This window comes from Fringilla coelebs (genome assembly GCF_963513975.1).
Source record: "Fringilla coelebs genome assembly, chromosome: 2".
Taxonomy (NCBI): Eukaryota; Metazoa; Chordata; class Aves; order Passeriformes; family Fringillidae; genus Fringilla; species Fringilla coelebs.
In genome coordinates, this window is record NC_140029.1 from 18773937 (window position 1) to 18789992 (window position 16056).

A 16056-nucleotide genomic window follows, 5' to 3' on the forward strand; every position below is an offset into this window, starting at 1 on the left:
TGTTGTCTGGGGGTTTGACTTTTTTAATTTAAGCACTTGAAGTAAACACCTGCTTCCTTGCCTGCAAAGCAACGCTGAACTGTTTAGGTTGGATGAGGTGGAATAGAAAAAAAACCAGAAACATCTTTTTGTATGGGGTATCCCTGCTAATAGAGACAGTATACAGTACTGCTCAAAATGTAAACTTCTAGGATATATAATCTACTTCAACATCACAGAAGCAGAAACATCTTGAGGCAAGTTTTGCAGAAGCATAATTTAGCATTGTACATATCCTATAGCAACTTACATTTCAAATGCCTCCATCCTTTGCTTCAGTTCTGCCTCCCTGGTCCTTATGGCTTCAATATCTTTCAACAGGCTTTGTCTCTGAGCATACACTTCCTTTGCTTCTATCTGCACCACAAAACATTATCCTTAGTTTTACTTCACTGTAAAACTTCATTTACTGTCTAACACACTCAAACGTTAAAGGATCTTCTTCAGGAACTGACTGATCTTACTCCCTTAAATACTATTTATATAGTCATTACATGAAATAACATTTGGATTCAATTTGAACTATCTTTTTTAAATTTCTACTTTCACTCAGAGTAAAAATGTTTTAGATGGAGTCACTTCTGCCTACCCATAAACATACTTCCTTTAAGAAATAGCACTGATTAAAACTCAAGAAAAAGGAAACATCTTTTTTTTTAAATTGCAGAATAAACATGTTCCAACACTTGACTTTTTTTAATAAACAAGTTTTGTATATTCTTCAAAAAAACATAGTTGAAGAAACAAATACCAAAACCCACTGATAAAACCTGACTTAAGACTAAAACTGAGTAAACCAACAGCCTTTCAGTTTTTGCAGTTTAATTTACAGAACTCATAAAAAATTGTAAGAGGGATTCTCCAAGTGATGAACATATTAACATCAAAACCCACATATATTCATATTAATAATAACGGCTTTTTTTGCCCTTAAGCACAAAAGACATTAATTCTCTCAGGAAAACAAAAAAAAAGTCTAAGAAGAAAATTGTGGTTTTGCCATATGGACCCTTCTATCAACTTTGAAAGCCATGTGCATTTGACAGTGCTGACAAATTTAGCTGCTGCTCCTGGTACAAAAAGTAGACCAGTTTCTCAAAACCACATTTCCTAGACCTGAAGTCATCATAGTGAAGGGTTAAATGACCTGACATCATTAATGTAAATATACCTGAACTCTGTTAAAAGAATCCCCAGGTAACTGAAACAAGGCTCTCAGTTAGTGCATAAGCTGACAAGAGAAATCAAATATTTATACAAAATACATTGATCTAGTCATTGGTAGGGTTTTTTTTAATTACTGAATTAATTTCACGCCCACAGAAGAAGACTGATAGCATAACACAGATGTTTTCTTGTCAGCTTTAAAGTACATAACCATGAAATAAATTCATGGCATGGTGATAAAATATTTAATATTATAGTAATTTATATAGACCCCTGCACAGCTGCTTTGTTAACCAATACCACATGTTCTCAGGGAAAAACAAAAAGAGACAAAACCATAATGCCACCACACCAAAGCAAAAATACAGTTAGCATTTGTGGATGACTATTATTTGGATATGAAGTTCTATTGCAGTTAGCAGGGAGGTGGCAAGGCAAACAGGCAACAGAAGAGCAAACAAACTATTCTTTCAAAAACTGAGAAGTAACAGCTTGAGATTGGATAAGCAGTTGAGAACCACACACCAATTATTGTGTACTGTAGTAACAGTTACTACCCTGGCAAAGCACCAAGAGTTAAGAGCCCAGAGGAGTACACACAAAAGTGTTCAAAAAAATGAAATGAGATGCTAGCTTAGAGTAAAGATGGTGGTTATTAATAACAGTCAATATATAAATCCAAACAGGAAGAGCATATCTGTACCATATGAGCTATTTATTCCATTTAGGTTAGAGTCTCTTGAGCAGCTAAAAGAACTTAAAAGTGTAACTAAAAGCTATGTTCAACTTTCTGTGAAAAAAACCCCTGTGATCTGAATTAGGCAAAATTATTAAAACAGATTTAAAAGTATTTATTACATTTAGATCCCAGCTTGCAGAACTGTCTCTTTTCCAGCCATCTCTCTTAGATGTTTAACCATACTCATTCTTGCAGTTGCTAAATGCATTTATAAGAACAAATGTGAATTCTAAGTTTTCCCTAATCAGCCAAGTAAGATCTGAAGATAAATCTCCCAAAGATAAAAGAACAGTCTAATCAACTCACTGAATCATTTTGCAATAGCTTAGGAAAAAAATATTTGGAACTTTACCTCTTGTTGCTTTTGAAGCCTCTCAATAGCATTCTTTTCACGAGAAATCAAGGCTTCAGACTTTGCTTGATGCATCCTCTCTAACTCATGGCGCAGCTCAGAGATTTCTTTCTGGGTCTGCACTTTCTCCTCCATTTTAATCTTTGCTATTTCAACTTCTTTAAAATGTTGAAGCTTTTACATAAAGTAGGAGAGGGTTAAATAGGGTCATCTTCAAATCAAAAAAGACAATTCCTCCTAAGACAATTCTAAATTTCACCTTGAAATTTTTGTTAGGAAAAAAGAAATTGATAATAAATAATTACCATGATAGAAGTAACTTAGCAGCACATACTATCTGCACATCTCACATAGTTTTCATGTGCTTATCCCAAAGCAGATCTTACACAAAACTATCAGCTTTAGACAAGAGCAGAACAGAAGCCTATGAAGAAAAATGCACTGCAGGAGTGATACTCTGCTTGGAATTAAGGAATGGCCACAGTCTTTTACTCCTCTTCCGATGCTGTCTTTATTCTAGTCCCTTTCCCAAAGAACCACTTGTCATTCTAGTGATTCAAGAAATGGCAGAAACAGACCCACACCCTGAATTGCTCAGAAACCACAGTAATTCACCTGGACACAAAAGAAGTGCCAGAAATGTAAAAAAATGCAGAACATGTAACTTATCTAAAGAGGATTACAAAAAGAGAATCCCAATTCACTAACTTCTAAGCACAATTGAAAAAAAGTAAATGCCCATAAACAGGAAAGTACAAATCTTGCAACTGCACAGAAGAATCATTGGGAACATGACTCCATACAGCATGTGAAGGACAATATAAGTGAAAGCAAATGGGATTATAAAGAACTACAATAAAAATTTGGAAAAAAATTGAAAGCAAGCATGCAAGACAAAAAATGTGAGGAAAAACTGAGCAAAAGAATCAAGAGAATGACAGAAAAATTGTGAGAAAGGATTAAAGAGTGGAGAAGGCAGAGTAGGAATGTCTGATCAAGCAACTCAGGTGTGTGGCCACAAATTTTGTGAAAAATTAAAGAAATAGTGAGACGATACAGCATGACCTGTATATATAGAAATTTGATTAGAAATACCTTACAGTAATTCACTTCATGTTGCTAAGGAATTAATGTAAAGCCAATTGAATTTAGAAGAGATTCCCATGTCCTTTGTTACAACTGGTTTGCTTAAACTGATACAAACTTAACACACCAATTAACATGTTTTACAAACTAAAAAAGACAGAGCCAGTTGGGGAATAAAGGCTAAATGAAGAATGATGGTAAAAGAGAGGTTTAACTCTCCATCTTTCTACTTGTCTGGCTAAATAAATGATTACTACACTGAGTGCCTTTAAAAGTGTGTGGAAAAATTCTGATTATCAAATAATCATCTTTACATCCCAATGAATGACTGATCATCACAGAAATTAATGAAAAATATATTGAAATGAAATACAGTTGATTTACTTTTTTCTACCTAAATAAACAGACGATCTTCACCAAAATTTATAGAAAAGAAAAAAGACATATTTAAATAAAATATTCCCTCTGCTCCATTTTTCAGACAGAAGGATTATCAAAGGATTATGTGACAAAATTTTAATCTTATTTCCAAAATGAAGGAAAATTCTCTAAAAAAGCTGTCTTCAATTATAGGAAGAAAATAGGTCAGAAATTATTCATAATTCTGTCTTATGACTTTAGTGTTTCTGTGCAATGTTTTGAAATAGAATGCAAATTCTCATCAGTATTAAAAATTAATGATCTGTCAAGCTACACAACAGCAATTCACACCTCTCAGTTGCTATGCCCAATACTGAAATTCAAGCATCAAAATCTTAACTGGGAAGGAAAATTAAAATTGTGGGATAAACATTTCTCCATAAAACAAAAGAATCAAATAGCAGATAAAATTTACCAAATTAAGACAACCAGAGCAAGTAAATGTTACGTTACAAATTAACATCAGAATACAAAGCTTAACATTCTGTGCACACTTAGCAAAAAAGGGGGATGACAAATGTACATGTTATATCATCAAATTAACAACAGATATTGGATTAATTTAGCCTTCTGTGCTTGTTGTTACTAAGTATTAGATTTTTTTCAATTTGCCTTAAGTATGAAATGTTTACAATATGTAAAGTCAAAGTTAATGTCTCCTGCAAATTCATAAACCAGAGTTATACCTTTTGATGCATTTCTTCTTGAAGCTGCTTCTCTATTTCTTTTCTATATTCATTAAGTTTTACTTCTAAAGATTCATATTTCTGATGTTGAGGATAGGAGTCTGCAAATTGTTCATCAATCAGCTGAAGCTTCTCAGCTATAAAAAAGCAACACATCCATCATAATTTAAAAGCATTCGCTGCAGTTACTTTACCAAGACTGCAGGAATCTCACTCTGTAGGACATTCCTCAGCTTATTCAAACAGCACTATCCTAGAAAGACACAGCACAAAAGCAGAGGCAGCACAGAAATGCCATTTATCTGCTTTATATATCTATAGGCTGTTTAGGTACTATTTGTGGTATTACAAAGTCATTCATCCTCTTTACCATGGGTGGACAAGAATTTCCTTTTGTACGCAACCTGCAGCTTTTTTGTATTAATATATTAATAACAGCATGCATATTAAACATTCAAGGACTCCCAGTCTATGCCTAACTTGCTCACAGAAAGAGGGCACACATTTACAATTCTGCTCTTCGGAACATATTCCAACACATAACATTTACAGTCCATTTGTCATAGGTCTTAGCTGAATGCCTAAGGAAACACACAAGTCATTTAAAAAAAAATCCTATCCTGACCTTGCCTTATTTTAAGAAAATTTAGAAATTCCATGTTCTAGTGACAGACATGACCTTTACTCATTGCAACTTTAGGCTGCATTTGAGTAAGTAACAAAGTAACATATTAATGCAGTGTACATAAAGCCATACCATATACCAGTATGAAAATATCTGGGGAGACTTGATTATACTTACCAAGAGACTCCCTGTAAGGAGGCACTGAGGTGGTCTGTGTTTCTGTGTTGTGAGTTTCCCTGTTTAGATGATGTTCAGTGAGTCCAATTAAAATTTGCATAAGGAAACCTAGCAAGATCCAATAGATTAGTAATTAGTAAATCAAACAGATTTGTAATTAAAGCAATTTTCAATGTACGAGAAAACCCATTTGATTTACAGAAAGAACAAGTATTTCAGTAAAAATCAATACTAGTGAACAATTATAGTTTTATTATAAGCATAATGCAGTCCATCTCAGTCAGCAAAAGCTGTCCTTTTGCAACTTTTCCTCCCATCCATGTCTCTTGACCACCAAAGTCAGTTGAGAGTGAAGATTATTAGTACTTAATTATTAGGCAACAGGGGGTTTTGAAGATCAAGCTCCTTTAGGTTATACAGTATAGCTAGGTTTTGTTATGCAGATATAAGAATTAGTTCTTATATAATACAATGGAAAATCAAATCTGTAACTAGTTTTTGAAGTATATTCTGCAGGCTAACACAGTGTTATAAAGACAACCCAAAACCTGAGCTTTCCAAAGTTAGTATGAAAAGCCTCCAAAGAGCATTATATGTAATACCTGATTACAGATTTTTCTCATATTTCTAATGTTCAAGTCACTTATTTTATAAGTAAATGTCAACAGTTAATCCACAAATATGAGCTGGATAATCCTGAAATATAACATTAATCATCCTGGTGTACTGCAAGTTTCAAAATCCAACTAAATCCAAATTATTCCATACCAACACACATTTAAGAAATCTGCTTTTTTTATTGCTTAAATCTTAATAAAAATTAAGCTAACACAATTATCTCTGTCTGTATTGCATGCAAACATTTTGTACCTTTATGTTTCTTCCGAGTTCCTGAAGTCTGTAAGAAAGAAAAGAAGTTTTAGCCAGCCTATTTTCATCACCACTATCATTTAAGCTTATTTTTAAACTCAAAATAACTTTACCAGTGATTTGTAAAGACTGGATTCTGGATTGATCCTCATTAATTGAAGAAGATCTTGCACAGTCCACAGCTTTGGGGAAAATAAACATCAGTTGGAAAAGGTTAACAAATTTAAAATAATTTCAAGTATGCAAATGACAGTATTTCACAGTTGTAAATGTTTTCAATTTGTGAAAGATTTATTTACTCCCTGTCAAATCATTTTCAGAGGCCTGCTGTTCTACATTTACTTATCTTCACTACTTCAGACATACAGCAGCCAGCATGTAGCTCCATCATCAGCTGAAGCTGTGAAAAGAGTTTTGTTCTCTCCCCACTGTCAACATGTGCTTGCTACTTTCCTTGTCTGTTTTCTTGATTTATCATCCAGATCAGATGAGCTTAGCAACCCAAATGATGATTAACTACTCACCAGGTAAAAAAACTAATTTTCAGTTAGAAACAACTTCACCCTATCACACACTTACAGAGAAGCAAAGGGAAGGCAAGGACTGCCCTTTTCAGCCACACTTCGCAGTTAAAACAGCTTGAACTGCCCATGGAACCACATTTTCAGGGAATTCAATGGTCAAACACACTTCTATCAGGTTCATTTCCCAAGTGCTCTGCCACACAGCCAGATTGTGGCTGCACCCTTCCAGAACAGCACCACTAGCGTACTGCCAGCCTAAAGTATTCATGAAAATGACCCTGAATGACAGAATGTTTTGTGGAGACAATCAGAACCTGTACTTATGTTTGTATTTCCTATCACAAAAAATGATCTTTCCAATTGTTAGAATATTACAACAACCTCCAGAGAACAAAGCTACTGCACATCGTGGAATAGGCAAAGCACTGAACTTACCTTCTTCTTCTCTAATCCACTTTCTGGAAAGAAAACAGAAAGTGAATACTCGTAGCCACATCTCTCTAGGTGATCTGCCACCAAACTGTTGGAAGCAGTGATCAAAAGTGAACTGTCCTCACTTGGAACCATCTGTGGCTGAAGCTCTCCAGTCAAAATTGGGTGCATGAGTTCATGGATTAGCTGGTTTCGGAGGTGTGTCTAATCCAGAAAAAAAACCATTGTATTAACAGTTTTCATGTAATTCAATGAGAGTTTAAATTTTTCAAAATACACAGGGAGCCTCATTTTACTTGTACAACCTACAAACAGAACAGGGCAGACTAATTTTGGCAAAATCTGGAATGCACTATGAACGCCCTGCCCTTCTTCAAAACTTTCTAATGGTGGATAAAATGAACTCTGACTTTCCCTCAAAATGTATCAAACGTAGGACTAAAAAGAAGCTCCCAGTCAAGAGCTCACATAAACACTGCTCTTGTACCATCATTTTCAGATCACTGCTCTCCTGTTTTCCTTCCCTTTGGCTTTAATAATACCCTCCTGATGTGGCATCCATCTCAGGTGTTCTTGGAACTCTCACTGGTCCTCTTTTGAGTCTCACATCAAGAAGCCACTCATGCCATCACAAAAGTACATTGCAAAATAAACAAAAAAATTCAATGTCTTTAATATCAATTATTTTGTAGGGAAGCAAAAGAGTACTAACCAAAGAGACCTACAAGCACTAATAATAACTAAAGGGCATTTTTAAATTATTTATTTGCATTCTGTTCTGGAGTTACAATAGAGGGGAAAAAGTAACCTAAAATCAGAAGATCTCCCTTCCATGAAAGGAAGAAAAAATTATTTTCATTATACAGTTATTCAAGTTGTTTATACAAATTGTTTATAGGAAAAAATCATGGCACAAATAGTGTTTTAAGCTTTCAAAAGCAGGTATGCAACAGGGACACAACTGAATAAAGAGGTGGTGTGTTACCAAAAATGTGACCAAAATAATTGCCAAAACTTAACAAAGCCAGATCATCAGACCAGCCTGATATTTTAGCATGGTCTTCAAGAGAAATTAGGCTGACAACAAAATTACAGAACTACAGAATATTCTGAGTTGGAAAGGATCACTGAGTCCAACTTTCAAACACAACTGAAAAAAACTGTTTTCCTTACTAATTTCTGAACTTGTCCAGTCTCAACTAACTTTAACAGACATAATGTCTCAAAAACAACCAAGAACAGCAACCTCTTATACATCTTGTGGCAAAGTGAAGGTGGACAGCACAGGGCTAAATCCCTATCCCTAGTACAGAAAAGGAAGGCAGAAATAACCTTCTAGACAAGTTAAACAAAGCAGAAAATTGAACTTAAATACGAAGTAATCTGATAGAATGTTAAGTCAAACAAGAAATGGTTCGAGCATTGCAAGCTTGGTATGGAAAGCAGTAACGCAGAAACCAATTGTCCTGAACAGGAAATTCTTAGCTATTGGATTATCAATGATATTTTTTAAATACTGTCTTGATTTTTTTCTATCCATTCTCCTGAAGGAGCAGACAGGGACAAAACAGCTCAAATAGCTTTAAAACGGGAATGTAGTATTTTAGAAGTATTATTCATATAACACGCTTAACTGTCATAGGTAATAAACACATCCTATACTATTCATATAACATGCTTAATTATCATAGGTAATAAACACCCTGTAACCTGAGAGATCCTTTCCAATTTTATATTCTAATTTATTCTTCTCTCCCCTGCCGGACTCCTTTTTTCAAGTATGTGTATTTTCAAAGACCTAAAGCAGGCTTTTAACCTTCTTGAAAAACACTCCGAGGCCAAGGCATAATGAAAGGCCATTCTGTTTAGGAAGAAACTCGAAAATGGGGGGAAAACCCCCAAACACAATACACCCCACCCCCCCAAATAATAATTGAGTTGTGGCAAAAATAATACTTCGTGGAGAGAGCAAGACGCTTGTGCTCGGCACGGCTTTTAGGGCTCTCTATGTTAAAGCAGCACAGAGAGCACAGGCAGCACCCGCTGAAAACAAAGCACACCTTAAGTGTGTCCAGTACGCCTCGGCTCTTAAAAGTCTGATACAGCCTTTTCCGGAGCTCCTCCTGGGACAGTGTCTCCTTTTCAACCGATGCCATCCTGCCCTACGACACCGAAACAAAAAGGGGCATTACTGACTCGCAGCGAGACCCACAGCCAGCGAGACACCGAGCGCTCCCGCCGCCTCCCCTCGGCCCGCTCGGGCTTTCCCGGGCAGCCTCCTGCTACCCACGGGAGGGCGCCGGGGCCGGGAGCGGGGCCGGGCACGGCGGGGCAGGGCACGGCGGGGCAGGGCAGGGCCGCTCCGGGCGCGCTGCGGCGGCCGCTGAGGCGTCACGGTGGCGCCGGATGGGGCGGGCGCGGCGCGGCGCTTCCGGCGGCCGCGGGCGGGCGGGCGGCGGACGGGGCGCGGCGCAGGGTAGGCGGCGGGACCCTGCGGGCCGGGGCTCCTTCTCCCTGCCCGCCTTCCTCTCCCCCTGTGCCGCGGGCCCCCCTGGGGACGGCAGCCCCGCGGAGTCCGGGCCTTCCCCCCGGGGGGCGGCGGGACGGGTCGGCCTTGCCGGGTACCTCTGGAGCGCCCGGGGCTGGAGCCGTGGGACCGTCCCAGGGAGGAGGCGGCGCCCGCCGCCTGCCGCCCTTCCCCTTCTGCCGCCTGCGAGCGGGGCCCGGGGAGAGACAGGCGAGGAGGTTCCTCGGAGGCGGGTGCTGCGCGTTATGGCCTGGCATCGCCGTGACTGGGGGCTCCCGGGGGGTAAACCATCGGTGAGCAGGGCAGGCGTCGGTTTTAGGTACCTAGGTTCACTTCCAGGCCCGCTTCCCAAGGATGCTCTCCGGCTCCCCCGGAATCTGTCGGGTTGGGAGGGAACACAGGCATCTGGCCCAGCCTGCTCAGACAGGGTCATCCTGGAGCACAGGGCACAGAATTGTGTCCAGACGGTTCTGGAATAACTCCAGGCTTTCTGGACAGGCTGTTCCAGTGCTCAGTCACACATACAGCAATAAGTTCTTCCTCGTGTCCTGGTGGAACTTCCCGGGCATCAGTTCCTGCCCGTTGTTTTTCATCCTGGTGGGTGGCTGCACCAAGAAGAGCTCGGCTCCATCCTCTTGATGTGCATACTTAAATGTTTATCTCTCTTTGGCCTCTTGTAAATATGGATGGGAGCACATTGGCTGATTTTTAGGAGCTCTTCTACATGGATTAAGAGTTTGCATATAGGCTCATCAGCATTTTTGTTTTTTCTTGTAGGGAGCATTGTTTTGAAGAATGTCTGGAAGTTTCTACTTCGTGATAGTTGGTCATCATGATAATCCCATATTTGAAATGGAATTTCTGCCTCCTGGAAAAGTAGAGTCAAAGGTGTGTTTTTTCCCCCTGTGACACTCCTGTGACTCTTTTGTAATTTTACAGTGTATTAGAAGCATGACCGGCATTGTTGTTAAAAGAAGTATCAATTGTTTTCTGGGGTTTATTAAACAGAAATTTTGTCAAAGGGAGTAGAGCTCTGGAGTTCTCAAGTCTCTTAAAAATCTTTGCCAGATTATACCAGTTCTTCACAAAACACAGCTTCCTTATATATTCCCTGTTGTATGTTATAGAATATATATCTTAGTTTTGCTTTGGTAATTTCTCTTAGTGTGCAGAGGTTTTATAGTAGCTGTTCATTGTTTAATGCCACTTACTTTTAAGATATTTATATACAGTAATAAGGTAAAGTAAGAAACATAAATTTGAAAGCTCTAGTGAGTCCTTTATTCTTTATGCTATAAAATACCCAATTTTTAAATCATCTACATTAGTCATACTTGCTTTTAAGTAAGGAAAGCTAAAAAATTATATTGATAAATAAAGACTTTGAAAATGTGATAAATGTAATACTACTCAATAATAATAGTTTCCAGTGGGAAAAGAACAAATCTATCTGTAAGTGGCATTACATCAGAGGAAAAATAGATTTCAGAATAAAAGGGCATGTATCTGGGAGTGTATCCAAAAATGGAAGTATGTGATGTCACTGATTGGAACTGCATGGCATCATCTGTATTTTGAACTAATGTCCCATGAAAGATCATAAATAAGGCTACTCAGACTAGACTTTGTGTGAGGATATGTAAAAGCTGATTGCAGGGAAAACCTGAGAGGTGAGAGTGGCAGTAACAGCATCCTGTTACTATGAGAAACAGTACAAAACTGCTCACTTTTCCAGCCTAATAAAAGCTTCCAGTGTGGTTTTGTCCTGTATCTCTTCTTGACAGATGTCCTCTGGTGTTCTAGATTGCCTACAAAGTACACAGGCCAAACACTGTGAACTTGTGTTTATTATAGGAGGAGATGCAGTTTACATCTGCAGGCATATATTTAATACTAGTTGCAGAAAAAAAAAGACCCCAAAACCAATAAAACAATCCTATTTCTAGGTAATCAACATGAGAAAAACAGAATCTTTAGGTGATTTTATCATTGACCCATGGGTTACATTGACTGAAATGTTATAGCCCAGAAAATGCTACATTTTATGTATGCTATGTAAATATCACAAAAACAGATGTCTGTAAAGAAGAGAAAAAAACATACAAGGACCTCTGTTGGGGAATAAGTTAGCAGTAGGAATTTGCCCATCAGTAAACAAAAGAATTCATGCTTGAGTTGATTCCTGAGATGTAATACAGGCTTTACTGATTTTGTTGCTCTCAGGACTGGGTCTGTGATGATCTTTTTGTTATGATCTTTTTTCTCCCTTGAAACCAAATATCATGAAAACATATGCTAGTTTCATTGAATTACAGGATGACACATGTGACAGAAAAGCAGGGTATATGTAACATTGAACATTGGTTCTGTAGCAATTGGAGCAAATGACTGTATTTCATTCCTTTCACTGAATTACTAATCCGCTGTCTTCTGGAAATGCATTAGGATGATCATCGCCATCTCAACCAGTTCATTGCCCATGCTGCTCTCGACCTCGTGGATGAGAACATGTGGCTTTCCAACAACATGTACTTGAAAACTGTGGACAAGTTTAATGAATGGTTTGTTTCTGCTTTTGTCACAGCTGGACATATCCTTCCCTATTCTCTTTCCTTATATTTATGTAAGAAAACCCTTTTCCCAGAAAGAGGTAAGTTAGTTGAAGTGAGTTTGGAACAGATTTCTCTGGCTATTTGCTATTATTGTTAGAGTCATCAGCTTCAGGAAGAACTATATTGGGAGGCACAGCAACTGGAACAGTTGGAAAGGTGGATTTTCACCTTTGTAGGAGCCAAAATAGCATAATGAAATGTGGTACATGGAGTAAAGAGGTATGAGGGGCTCTAAGCAAGCTTGTATGATCTCTGTTCCTACCCCTTTGACCGTGCTGGAGAGGAGAAGTGGCGGTGAACATGCCTGGCATCAGTAACTCCAATGGTGAAAATGCACTGCCGAGGCTTGATACTATGTATGGGTAGTCCTGAAACTGTTTGTTGAGAAACATTTGTTACACATAGCAAGTAACATTGAATACATTTTAACTTTAGGGGCACATGGCTGAGGTCCAGGGAGCATCATCCACATTCAGAATTACATTGTTCTGAAATAGAAACCTTGGATAGAGAGGTGATTATTTTCAAATAGGGGGATGTTATAATATAAAGGTAAATCTTTCCAAATTTAATTGCTTCAATTACTTTTTAAAATGCTTCCTCCTATGAGTCACTGCTATTTCTTGTACAGGTAAAAATTTTAGGTATATGTTGAATTAGATGTAAATGCTTATCTCAGGATAATGTCTCTTTTCTTTGTAAAAGTTTTTTTCTCCTTAATTACTGTACATATGAGATTTTTAATGCTTCATGATGTAAGGCAAGAAGATGGAATTAAGAACTTCTTTACTGATGTATATGAGTTGTATATAAAGGTAAGAAATCATTTTTTATGGTCTTGCTGCACTACTTTTAAGCGTGTTCTGCTGTTTGTGCTCAGGCCCAGCTGCATTAGCGTGTTTTCTCTTGGGGGCCAGTATAAGCACCTGTGCAGTCCACATCAGCCAGAGCTGGTAATGTATGACACAAAGGCTGTATTTTCCATTACACAAAATAGGTTTTTTGAAATTGTTATAAACTGTGCTCTTTTAGACTTCTTCCCTTTAGTCCAGTGGTTTTTTTGTAGAATAGGTTAGAATGGTTTGGGTAGGAAGGGACTTTAAAAAACATCTACAACTTCTTTGCCATGGGCAGTGACACCTTCCACTAGACCAGATTGGTCAAAGCCCAATCCAACCTGGCCTTGAACAACTCCAGGAGTGAGGAATCAACAGCTTCTCTGGGCAACAGAGGACTTGTGGGGCAACTTCTTGTGATGCATTTTGTGGTAGTATGGTATCATTAATGATGATAATGAGAGGACTCTTCTACAGAGCCCACTAGCTTTGCTCTCGGAACACATAGCCCTTGTTCCCAAATCCTGGTGGTACTTCCACTAGACAGGGTCATGGCAAACAGTCGTGGGAAGCATCACCATCTCAGCCTCCCACAGGCACTCAAATTGTCCTAATTTCCACCAGTGTGATGGGTTTGTTCTGAGGAGCTGGTGCTATGGGATGGCTCTGCACATGTATGGAGAGAATGCAAGGGCCTGGAAAGCAAGGACTGTTAAGAAGCTCTGTGTTGTTAGTGACATAAATAGGCTGAAAGCTAGTAGTAGATGTCACCTGAAGTGACATTTTCCAGGGCTGAGCATTGTGCTTACTGATGGGTTTTTCCTTCTTTCCCCAGTTTGCAATGAATCCATTTTATGAACTCAATACTCCTATTCGATCCACTGCCTTTGAAAGGAAAGTCCAGTTCCTTGGGAAGAAACACCTTTTAAGCTGAATAAATAAATCTCCTGAGTGAGTGCTTTTCCTACTTTCCTGATTGTTTGAACTGTACTTCGTCTGGTTAGTCTCCTGCATGTTTTATACTCATCTTCTGAAGACTGACTAATTGGATGCTGAAGCAGTTTTTTCTTTTGCTGATATAGATAAGAACAGCCAAACTTCTCTGGTTAAAAAAAGGTGTATCTCAAGAAGTTTCCTTTTATGTGATATGAAAATAAAGTTTTAAACTGTCAGAGGCTGCAGAGGTACAAAGGAAGAAACTGAGATGTGTTAATGCATGTGCAAAGCATATGCCTCTGACACAGGGTGGGAGGAAATCAGACCTAAATGCAAAAGATGTCACCAGTCAACTGGTTTAATATGAGCAAAAGGGAACTATTGACTGTTTGGCCTAAGTGTTTAATTTTATTATAAACTTTCCTAGTTGTATTCCTTCAGTAGAGAGCTCACTCTGAAGACTAACCAGACTAAGATTACACTCTGTGGTAGTAAATCAAGCCTCTATTTATTGATGTTTATTTTTATGTATATAAACTGCTGAATAAAAAATGGAAAATCAGAAAAGCTGTCTCTAGTACATCAAGAAATTTTGAGGAAAACCCCCAGAGTTTAAAAGTGTCTCATTTCAAATTTTCCACATGTTTAGTGCAATGCACATTTAGCTGCAGTGTTGCATCAATAAATGAAATAGACCAGAATAGCCAGATCTGCCCTGATATTAATTCTAATTTAGTCATGAAAAAAACCCAAACTAAATTTACATGTTTAAACCCACTGTTTTTTTCCCATTATTTCTTCAACTGCTGAAACTTTCATTTTGTAAATAAATTTAGAGGACGATCTTTGCACCATGACACTGTATTTGTTGAGGTTTCAAGAAAGGCATTATTTGGACTGTCTGGCTCCTATTCCACTGTAAAATATTTTAGGAACCGTTTTGCAAAACTTAACATCATTCCAGACCAGTAATTTTTAAATAGATCATTTGGCATATGTGTACTTAATACTTTGCTTGGATTTACAATCTTAAGTATTCTGTTTCTTTTTGCAGCAAATCTGTATAAGCTATCTTGTACTTTTTTTTTCAATGTCTGAAAAATAATTTCCAAAGGAAGTGACATGCTATTCTAAGAAGTATTTTGCATAGTCTGTATAATCAAGGGGGCCACATCTGTAGGCTGTAAGTGTATAGTCAGTCATCATTTCTGCACTTACTGCTAAGTTGTCACTGTAAAATGTTCTATGAGAAAAATGAACATATTTACTCAAAATAAAAGATGAAATGTTGTAGTATGCATGCCTGTTGAGTATACTTTAAGTGATTTTGAAGAAAACTAGATAACCACAGTAACAGTACCTGGTGGGGTGGTCAGTGAAGATGGGAATACCTGTCTTTGCAATGTTTTTGCATACAAACTGCATTGTACAGCACTTTGATAATGTCATGTAATTCTATATAAATCAATTTTTTTTTTCTGTATACATGGAAATAACAAACACACTTGAGGTAAAGCATTCTTGATCGTGTGATAAGGAGCCACTGAGCTGCAGTTATTTTCTGCCTCCTCCCCTGTAGCATGACGTCTGGATTCACTGAGGAAATACTTTAATTAAATAATCATATACTTAGCAGGAAGAAAAGGCTTGGCAAATATGAAGGATTAGTGCTAACAGTTTCTACCACTTTTAGAAGCTAGAGTTTTTATAATTGCATTTGCTGCTGCAGTAGGACATTAAGTAAAATGAAAGCATTTTCTTTCTTGCCTGATTTCTGAAGGCAGTTAGCCAAATGGTGCCTGCCTGTTCTTGTGCCTCCCCTACATCTTTCCCTCTTTCCTCTGAATATAGGAATTGTAGATGGGAAATGCAGACTCAGGTCCACCTAGGCTTTATGAAAACAGACTGTTACTGGCACAGGAATGGAAGAATTATGTCCTAACTCATCACCTTTGTCCTAGAGTTTGTGGTTCAGGATAGTCTTGTGACAGAACTCTAAAGGCCTTGGTGAGGTAGCTCCAAGTTCTC

General features: G+C 38.0%; 2 protein-coding genes across 4 annotated transcripts in view; one reads left to right on the forward strand and one right to left on the reverse strand.

Annotated features, from left to right (window-relative positions):
• The window catches only part of OFD1 (OFD1 centriole and centriolar satellite protein), a 29631-nt gene extending 20120 nt beyond the window's left edge, over positions 1-9511 (reverse strand). The window contains exons 1-9 of one of the 2 annotated variants that reach the window (XM_084200903.1): positions 9408-9511; positions 9178-9279; positions 7121-7321; positions 6275-6343; positions 6162-6189; positions 5292-5399; positions 4490-4626; positions 2298-2471; positions 290-396 (exon numbers count right to left, since the gene is read on the reverse strand). In XM_084200903.1, the coding sequence (XP_084057029.1) occupies positions 290-396; positions 2298-2471; positions 4490-4626; positions 5292-5399; positions 6162-6189; positions 6275-6343; positions 7121-7321; positions 9178-9273 (920 nt within the window). In that variant the 5' untranslated portion in view covers positions 9274-9279; positions 9408-9511. The remainder of the gene's footprint in view (positions 1-289; positions 397-2297; positions 2472-4489; positions 4627-5291; positions 5400-6161; positions 6190-6274; positions 6344-7120; positions 7322-9177; positions 9280-9407) is intronic. The other variant, XM_084200904.1, reaches the window with a different exon arrangement.
• A 47-nt stretch (positions 9512-9558) lies between these two features.
• On the forward strand, positions 9559-15755 carry TRAPPC2 (trafficking protein particle complex subunit 2). 2 transcript variants are annotated; one of them, XM_084226185.1, is made up of 5 exons: positions 9559-9593; positions 10422-10532; positions 12090-12232; positions 12984-13071; positions 13928-15755. In XM_084226185.1, exons 2-5 carry the CDS (start codon positions 10440-10442, stop codon positions 14024-14026), a joined length of 423 nt encoding a protein of 140 aa, XP_084082311.1. In that variant the 5' UTR covers positions 9559-9593; positions 10422-10439; the 3' UTR covers positions 14027-15755. The 2 variants fall into 2 exon arrangements, with proteins under 2 accessions (XP_084082311.1, XP_084082312.1); XM_084226186.1 differs by lacking the exon at positions 9559-9593 and adding an exon at positions 9918-9937.
• The last annotated feature ends 301 nt before the right edge of the window (positions 15756-16056 follow it).